The sequence below is a fragment of the Brachyistius frenatus genome, unplaced genomic scaffold (assembly GCF_029030835.1).
Source record: "Brachyistius frenatus isolate BFR_SWC_R1_liver_20210118 unplaced genomic scaffold, ASM2903083v1 Contig_283, whole genome shotgun sequence".
In the NCBI taxonomy this organism is placed as follows: Eukaryota; Metazoa; Chordata; class Actinopteri; family Embiotocidae; genus Brachyistius; species Brachyistius frenatus.
In genome coordinates, this window is record NW_027210882.1 from 266527 (window position 1) to 275951 (window position 9425).

At 41.7% G+C, this 9425-nt stretch overlaps 1 protein-coding gene across 3 annotated transcripts; it reads left to right on the top strand.

Moving 5' to 3' along the window:
• The first annotated feature begins 1093 nt into the window (after nucleotides 1-1093).
• Nucleotides 1094-9407, top strand: csdc2a (cold shock domain containing C2, RNA binding a). 3 transcript variants are annotated; one of them, XM_069722199.1, is made up of 5 exons: nucleotides 1094-1259; nucleotides 5033-5404; nucleotides 5563-5685; nucleotides 6261-6454; nucleotides 7149-9407. In XM_069722199.1, exons 2-4 carry the CDS (start codon nucleotides 5217-5219, stop codon nucleotides 6421-6423), a joined length of 474 nt encoding a protein of 157 aa, XP_069578300.1. In that variant the 5' UTR covers nucleotides 1094-1259; nucleotides 5033-5216; the 3' UTR covers nucleotides 6424-6454; nucleotides 7149-9407. The 3 variants fall into 3 exon arrangements, with proteins under 3 accessions (XP_069578300.1, XP_069578301.1, XP_069578299.1); XM_069722200.1 differs by having other exon boundaries at nucleotides 8740-9407; XM_069722198.1 differs by having other exon boundaries at nucleotides 1096-1259; nucleotides 6261-9407.
• Nucleotides 9408-9425: the final 18 nt, after the last annotated feature.

A 9425-nucleotide genomic window follows, 5' to 3' on the forward strand; every position in this document is an offset into this window, starting at 1 on the left:
GGAACATCAGAGGTCAGGTGTTTAGATATTGTCCACAATCAAGTATAATAGTAATCATAATATGCACACAGGATGTACAGGAAAATTATGAAACGTGCAGAATATGAATACATAATAATTTACTCTTGTCAACAGATGAATCTGAACGCAGCCGTCGAGTGTCGCACTGCAAGATGGAGCTCAAACATCGAGGTGAAGGTATAAGTTGAACACATTTTAAGTTGAGGGATACTTGAAGGACAATTTTATTTGCATAACACATTTCAACAAATAGGCAATTCAAAGTTCTTCACGGAAAACATACAAGTCATCTAACAAAATTACAAAATGTAAAAGCAAAAAATAGACCAAAGGAAAAAAAGAGGATTTAAAAATAGACATGCAAACCTCATTTCAAATGTGTAATTTAATTAAATACAGTCACACATTAAAACATAATTCCTGCACTTGGATAGGATTCAGTTTAGAGGAAAACTACCTTGCTCAAGAGCAAACTGTAGCATTAGTTAATAATAATAATAATAATAATAATAATAATAATAATAATAATAATAAATAGCCACAACTGTTTGGGGTAGTTATTAGTAAATATGCAGGCATATTTGCTAACTACCCCCAAACAGTATAAAAGTATGCACACTTTTCACAGCCTTTCATTGATAGCCTGAGATGATGTCATCAGAAACGTCCCGGAAGGAAGTGGTCCATTGAAATTGCATGAAAGATCAGAGTTTAGTGGGGAAAAGGCTGCAAAGCTGTCATATAACCAAAACATTTTAAATAAGCTTTATTAAGTGTCTCTTTAACCAGAAAAAGTCACAAAAACCCACAAATGATCACGTGTAAGATGAGTATATTGGACTTTTTGATATGTAAGGACACAGACAAAGCACATTAAGGCCCGCTGGCTGAAGTCTGTGAAGCAAATACCCATTCAACATCCAATTAAAACTCCCCGGACCGAAGAAAGCCATTAAGACATGTTTCCGTCCACGAGGAGAACAAAGCTTTGACTGTGGCATAGTGAAGCCCGCTGTTGTTTTCAGCACAGTAACCCCCTGCACCCCCGCCCCATCTCTGCTGCCTCCTTTTGATTTGCTGCTTTTTCATCCCGCCTGTGTGCGCCGCATCCATACCAACATCCACAGACTCCTCCACCACCACATGTCCCAGCAGCTCGCACCCGATTCAATTACATAATTGCTTTATATCGCAGCGAAAGTCGGAGCCGTCTGACGTCTGACTGACAGCCGATCACGGTAAGTAATCGTTTGATCGATCGGGTTTGGTGGGTGACGTGCAGCCTGGCTTTTACGCATCCGAGCCTTTTATTCTCCGGGGCGGGCAGGCGGCATCGGTTCGTGGCTGTGTGGTGATACGATCCCGGTGTGGGGGTCTTTGCTCAGATTTTTTTTTTTTGCGATCTCACTCTTCATCATTCTTTAACATGTTGTGACGCCGAGGCGAGGCGAGGCGAGGTGTCACATTTTGCGGCCGTCATTGGAGCATCCATCCTCTCGAGCTGCCACAGTGTGAGAATGTTCTGGAAACAACCCGCCTGGAGGGCTCGTATTTTGTAGTGAATTATTGAGGCTCCGTCAGCCTCACATTTGAATCTAATTACACCATAAAGCGGGCTGTTTGTCTCTTTAAAAGGCTGATTACAAGTTTGCAGACGGGCTCCGTGTGTTGCAGAGGAGCTGACGTGTCTCCCATGCTGATGCGGAGCCCCACAGACGGCCACAGTGCCCCGGCTTCACAGGGAGGTGCTTTTGGCCTTTTGTCTCCTCTCAAAGCCCTTCCAGCTCCCTTCCTTCCTCCAGTCCGGGGCTGACACCCTCCGGATTAAATAGTTCCCACTACTCATCACACACCAGCACTGCAGACTCATTAAAGAAGTCCCATTTGTTGGCCGGTAACAGCCCTAATATGTGGGCTAATGAAAGAGGAGCTCGTGCTGCTGAATTATTTAGGTTGCATATTTATGCCTTGTCATCCGTCAGTCATGCTTTCAGCCCGGTCCTCTGTGCCCCCATGATGACAGGTGCTCATCATCACTGCATCAACAACAAAATCCAACATGATACCTAGAGGATAAAAAAGCCCATCACCCTTCAGCCAAAACAGCCATCTCTTTCCCTCAATGAGTTTTTAAACCAGAGAGATTAAAGCCGATCCTGTGGTGATGCTGAGGACTTTTGAACCCCTCTGATACTTTCACACGTGGTTCTGCTTCACAGAGGCCAACTTAAGCCTCTCAGTTACTCCAAAGTACAATTTGCACTTCTCAAATATGTTTTCCATATCAGAGCCATTAGGTCTTTTTCAAAAGACATTGCTTCATTATTAAATATTTACTACTTATTGAGAAAATATTGTGGGGTGTTGTTTCCACCTCGCAATTAGGCCTACTTATGAAAATAATAAATGATACAAGCAGGCTATTTCAAAATTATATGACAGAATTAAAAACTTGATGCATGGTAACTTGTTGCTTCTGTAATGCAGTCGAAAACACATTCACTATATATCTTATTTTATTTTAGTCTCTTTGACCTAAGAGAAGGACAAGAAATCACTGATAGCAAAGATACGGCACACATCAACATAAGAAGTGCTTCTATATATCATTGTCAATAATTAAAATTTTAAACTAATTTGAACTAGGATGATTCGCTTCTACGGCTATCAGTGGGCGGGACGTAGTACCTCCGGGTTTCCAATCAGATGGAGTCGCTCCTCCCCAGCTCGTCCAAATATGGTCGCTACAGGCTCCAAAACCGCTCCGAACTAGCAAGATGGCGACGGCCAAAACCCAAACTCTTGGCCTCATAACGGCCGTTCAGTCAGACATTACTTTAAAACAACTGAATTGCAACCTAAATTTTTGTTTCCTTCCCTCCACATTTATCTAATTCTAATAGACTATTCCTTCTTTTTATACTTCAGTTTTCATTAGTTGGCCTATATTTCTTTCTCCAGGTGTACATGCTGCCTACTTTAAATAAATGATCATTCTAATAAGGACCTTTTCAAATACAGTAAAAAAAAAAAAAAAAAATTGTCACAAGATTAAGACTAAAACAATATAAAACATCCCACACAGGCCTCTCAGAGAGTAAAGTAAAATCTCGGGGCTTGCACTCTTTATTCTTCATGTGAGCTGTGTTTGTGCATCTAAAACCTCAGTTTGCGTTTATGACGTGTTTCTGTTGGTAACCTGTGCCTCAGGAGGCCTCCTGCCCGGGATCCTGTGGTCCGGTTCAAAGATAGCCTCCATCCCACCACACACGGCTATATTTAGACTGACTGTGAGAGGCAGAGAGTGTGATATTAGATGGAGCCAGTGGGACTCACTCTGACACGCACTCATCTCATCTGTCTTTGTCGAACACTCAGCCTGAAAACATAAAGAATGGCCGGGGGGTGGCTGCCGATGACCCCAATATCCCGCCCACACACGTCTGTGGTTTCACGATAAACCATGTTTTAGTGTAGGTGTCTAACCGCCGCAGAACAACGGCCTCGGAGCCCTTTGTGTTTGTAGCGAATGTCATAATGAGCCGGCTAATGACACGCACATCACAACCGTAAGTTATGAAATGATAATTGGGTTTGTGTCGAGGCACGGTGGAGCTCTGAAATGAAACGGTTCAGAGAGCAGCTTGTTGTGAGAATACCGAGCAATCCTGTAATGGATGTCAGTCTGCTGGAAGTGGTCACTTTAATGTAATAATGTGTGATGAGCCGAGCCCAGCACCTCCAGGATTGGATTTTTATTTACATTTTATTGGGACCTTTTGCGAGATTGTGGCCTTTCCTTTGGAAATCTAATTTTGTTGTTATTTTCTCACAGTAGCTTCCGGCTGTTGTACACCTAACTGTGTTGTACAAAGCCAGAAGGGATTCGCTATCAAACACGATTAAAGGAGAATCAACTGTTGGACATTTCGGAGCCTTTGTCAGGGTCTGTAATGTGGCCTTTTTCTTAATGGATAAATGTGACAACGTTCATTGGTGGAGTCGGATTCAAATTGTTGGAGGCCTTCATATTAAAAAAGCATAATGCACCAATATTCAACTTTAATGAAGGGAGAAATTAAGTATAAAAAAAGCACAACTTTGAGGGCTTCAAATTACCAAAATAAAAATAAATAAATTGAGGTATGTCAGTTCTGGGCAATAATGTTTTTATCCAGTGTTATCATACAAGGGATTTATGACTGAGTTGATGATACATTGATGACACCTTTGTGTTTATTCCAAATTTTCAGTATAACTGAATTTAGACCGGATTGTTTACCGGACAGAGACAATAAGTGTCCATTTTGGACAAAAGTTAATATCTCACTCTACGCGTGCTTCTTAAACCTCTTTGTAATGATTCAATTTACAATGTTACTCTGTGATAGTGAGTTGCTTAAAGGATCCACCGACTGAAGAAAACAAAGATGGCTAGAAATTTTGTAGTAATATTGTGATATCATAATGACCTCATATTGACTTTGACCCCTGACCTCTGACCACCAAAATCAAATCAGTTCAACAAGTCCAAGTAAACATTTGTGCCAAATTTCAGATATCATTTTCACGGGAATGGGACGTATATACGTCCATGCAGTGCTTTTTGACATCTAGAGCACAGGTCCAGAGTAATCATCAACCTCACTGGTGGAAACTAGACACAAAAAATGTCCCTGCAGTAAAATGTGCATCAATACCAGACAAAATTAAAGCTGGGTTGGAATATAGGTTGCTCGAAGCCATTTAATCAGTTTTGTAATCAGTTCGAAAAGCTTGTCTGGCCGCTGTTGTTATTTGGGAAAATATGTCTGACTAAAATGAAGGCAGTTAGTGGGGAAGTGAGTAAAAGCAACAGACGCTGAAAGCACTTCACCACAAAGTAACATTTTAACGTTGTGAATCTCACCTTCAGGGTTTTTGTGTGTCTTTGTCAGCCTCTGATCCCTGACGAAGCCTTTCTTTCTCTCTCTGTCATCGTTCTCGTACCTTTCTTGCTCCTTTATTGCAGCGTGTCGTCGCTCCACTCCTCCACCTGCAAGAGCTCCGCTCTGAACATCTCCTCTCCCTCACAACACACTCGTGCCATGCAGGAGGTGTAACCCTCCTCCCTCTTTTTCTTTGCACACCATTGGAGGAAACGTTAAAAAAAAGAGGGGGAGTAAAAAAAAGTTCCCGACCTGCAACAAGTGGAGATGTCAGACCCCGACCCGTCCTCGCCGGCAGACCCCCCGCTGCCCCTCGCTTCCCCACGCACTCCCCTGCAGCTCTCCTTCCCTTTCCTGAGGGAGGGCAGCCGGGTTTGGGAGAGGGAGAGGAAGCCGCCCCAGCCTGGAGAGCTGCCCAGCCCACTGCCTACCAAACGCACCCGCACATACTCAGCGTGAGTACGAACATATTGGCCGAGAGTTTTCCTTTTTAAATTTTTTTTTTTTTATACTGATTATCCAAAAATAACGTCTTCAAATTACTGTGGTGATGATTTATAATGCACTGCCCCTCTCTCTGTCTGTTTCTGTCTACGTCTCTGTTTCTCTGCAGGACAGTGCGAGCCAAATCAGGTCCTGTATTTAAAGGAGTGTGTAAAAACTTCTCCAGGTCTCAGGGTCATGGATTCATACGTCCGTCTCATGGAGGGGAGGACATCTTTGTCCACATCTCTGAGTGAGTGACCTCACTGAGCTGTCCTGCAACTAGTCGGTGAATTTGTTCAGCATTTAACTTCTAGCACATATAGACCAGCGGGCTCCAAACAGTAACAAATTACATAATTTTGCAATTTCGACCCCAAAAAAACCCATAAAACTTGCAAATGACCTCAAAATCTTTGACAAACGCTGCTGAAATTTTAACATTTTGTGATAGCAATAATTTAAAAAAAAAACTTCTGAAGGGACTGATTGAAACTATATTAGAGTTTTTATGATTGGAATAAGCCGGGAAGGTGACAGCAACAGGTGGATCTGAGGCTTTCCGTGGAAATTTAGGACACGTTATACAATACAAATGCGAAAGAAAACCAATTACTTGATCTTTATTTCCTATTCTACCAGGGCTCCTTATTCCTTATTGGCCCGAGTGCATTATTAGAGCAGCTTCATGTCAAAACTCACCTTAGCTTCAGAATCATTCTGAAGTTGAAAAAGTTTATATTGAAAGAAAGTACTGGCCAAATATATGAATAACCAATACTTATTAATTACTTCCTATTTTTGATGTGATTTCTGTTTCCTGGACAGCATTGACGGGGAGTATGTGCCTATGGAAGGGGATGAGGTCACGTACAAGGTGTGCCCCATCCCTCCCAAGAACCAGAAGATCCAGGCTGTCGATGTGGTGATCACCCACCAGAATCCGGGCACTAAGCACGAGACCTGGTCAGGTCAGATCATCAGCTCCTAGAGCAGCGCTTCCTGGCTGCTTGGATTCAAAGGCAAAGAATGGGTCGGATTTACTTTTTAGGTTTTATGTTTTCGGGTCATGAGGGATGGGACCAGGTCAGGGGGCAGAGGGATCCGAGCTCGGCGTACGATGAAGGCCGGCCAGATGTGGTGACCATTTAAGTATAAAGGTTAGAGTTGGAAGTTAAGCTTTGAATGTATTTGTTTGAATGTTTTTTTTGAAGGTCATGGTTTGGGTTTGGAGGTTTTTGTTTCGGGGTTAAAAGTTGGGTTTGGGAAGTTGTGGTTTTGGCCTTTGCACTAGCATTTTTACTTTGACCTAGGTGATAAACTTCAGTTGGGAGATCAGTGGCTGTTAAGGAAGTGATGTCGGGACGTCGAAGCCGCAGATGTATTAGGGGCCGAAATGCATTTTGAGCAAACTGGAAACAATTCAGCCATATTGATACTCTATGTGCACACTGCATAACAATTTGAGGTTCAAGGGACCAGCCCAATGGAGATCTGTGTTTTACTGCCACTTTGTTTTCAACTGATATAAATTGCAAGCTGCAGTTGCCAAAAAGTTATTTGAAAAAAAAAAATCCCATTGAAAACATACAATACATTCTAGCCATGTTGTGTGAGTGTTTACAACGACAGATGGAGACAGTTTTCTCCAGTCGAACCAGGATTTAAAGGGGGAAAAAAACCCACTTTTGTAACATCCCTGTCTGTTGTTTGCAGAAAGGCTTGGCTTCCCGTCAGAGGAACAGCTTGTCAGATCTGCCTTCATAAATTCAAAGTGTTCTCAAGGTTGTTTGATGTGCCATTAAACACAACCAAGTGAGTACACTCAGCGTAGTAAGTAGATACATTTTACACACATTCAATTTGCTCTCGATGTATTCTGGCCTTGAGAGCTGTGATAAGCTCTATATGTTAGGAATTATTTGCCTTCTTAATATTGTAGCACTGCAGTATTTTGTCTGCTCGGCAAGTGTAGAAATCCAGTATTATTGTAGCCAGCTCCTATGACGGTCTTACGTTTTAGTGGTAGAGACAGTAGAGGGATGTGGTGTAGGCCTGCCGCTGGAAAACCAGGCCAGAGGGTTTGGAGATGGGGGAGGAAACTGGAGCGGGGAAGAGGGTCAGGGAAGGGGAAGAGGATGGAGTGATAATCTGTAGAGGTACTTGAGCGCAGAGTCAGCGACATTTGAAATGTTATCAACCATCAAGCACGTGTGAGGAGGAAGATCAAAACTAAAGTCAGCAGTTTACAAACTGCCGGTCATCAGGTGAAGCTAATGATGTCAAAGAAACAGTTTGACATTTTGGAAAAAGAAACGCTAATTTGCTTTGTTGCCTGGAGTAAGCCTGATGTCACCCTCGTGCATGTGGTAAATATGAAGATATGGCCAAAAGACAGGTAGCTTATCTTAACATAAAGACTGGAAATAGAAAAAAAGACCTTGCCTGGTGTCTATTTAATCCAGCGACTCCCAAACTGTGAAGTGGTAATCTATTAGGAAATTTGGTTTGGTTGGAAAAGTTTGGGAACCTTTGAGGCTAAACTAACCAGCTGTTAGCTCGAGCTTCATATTTACCACACAGACACAACAGCAGTATTGTTCTTTTCATTTGACTCTCGGCATGTCAGCAAACACGTGTATTTCATAAAATGTCGAACCGTTTCTTGAAGTCATATATTTAACCAGAAAAAAGAACATTTTACCCTGAGACTGTTCCTGTTTTCTATCTTTGCGACAAATGAATTCCTTCTTTTCTAAATATCAATCAATTTACAAAAAAAAAAGAAAAAGAGTCACCACATGAAATTTTAAAAAGTTGGGTGAAGCTCAGGATGATGAACTGCTGATTTTTAGGTAGAAGATTGAAGATTCAGAAAGTTTCACAGGTCACGAGCGAATGACTGAAAAAAACAGAGCAGCAAAAGCTTCCAGATGTAAGTTTAAAAAAAATATTTATTGACTTATTTATTTTCATTTGTTACTATGAGAACATTAGTTGTTTGGTAATTAAGAGCTGCATTTATAGGTATTTGTGCAAATCTAAGCCTGTTTGAAAACACTGCACTTCTCACTCTGATGATACTACCCTGTTAAAATCCCCTTTGCTACTGTCATGTCGTCATCGACAGGCAAAAAAAAAAAAAAAGCTTTTCCGAACGTTTCTAATTTCTACATAATCTTTGTCTAATTTTCAATAACTATGTGACGTTCAAAATAACACATTTTGTTGTTTTGGAAATCGGCATGTTCTGTACTGTTTGTCGTAATTTATATGTAGAATATGTTCATTTTGTTTCATCATGCAGTAACGCAGCTGGAGCCTTCAGAGAGGCGTCGTCAGGTCTCCTATGCATCTTTGACTTCTAGCCAGAGTGTGACTTAACATAGTCAACCACTTTTCCAGCGCATGGTACAACTCAACTCGACTCTACTCGGCTTTTTTGGTTTTCCATCGAACAAAAGTTGTGGACATAGTTCCTGGTACTTCTTTGGTATCACGTCCTGCAACATCATTACATCACTGAGTCATCATTGCACTACACGGGGCATCCTGCTCAAAGCTGCCAGCCAAGCTACTATAGAATAGATGGCGACACGCAAAACAAAACCACTCCGTGGACATATTTAAGAGATGCAGACGTTGATCTGTTTGGTTCCAGGAGTATGAATACGGTGTTAAAGATGACTTTACGTAAGTTCTGTCCCTACGATGACCAGCTAATAGATCTGCAACAAAAAAAAAACAAATCCCAAAAAGTACCTGGTACCAAAAGTGAGTAGAATTAAATAGAACAGTCAAGTTGAGCAGGACAATGTGATGGAGAAGCTGCAATAGTAGCACACTGTATCTGTTTGGTTTCTTTTACATGTGAGAGAGCCAAGTTTGATTGTGTTCACAAGCACTTTTATTTTTGTCAGGTTACTGTGACACTTGTCTTTTATCGTTTGAATAAAACTTACTACTGTATTCACAGACCTGTGTGGCAGTGTG

Excerpts from the sequence above, each read along its gene's own strand:
- csdc2a (XM_069722199.1), top strand. The coding sequence starts at position 5,217 with ATGTCAGACCCCGACCCGTCCTCGCCGGCAGACCCCCCGCTGCCCCTC. Across the intron at positions 5,405-5,562 it reads CGCACCCGCACATACTCAGC|GACAGTGCGAGCCAAATCAG; the intron begins GTGAGTACGAAC and ends GTTTCTCTGCAG. Across the intron at positions 5,686-6,260 it reads ATCTTTGTCCACATCTCTGA|CATTGACGGGGAGTATGTGC; the intron begins GTGAGTGACCTC and ends TTTCCTGGACAG.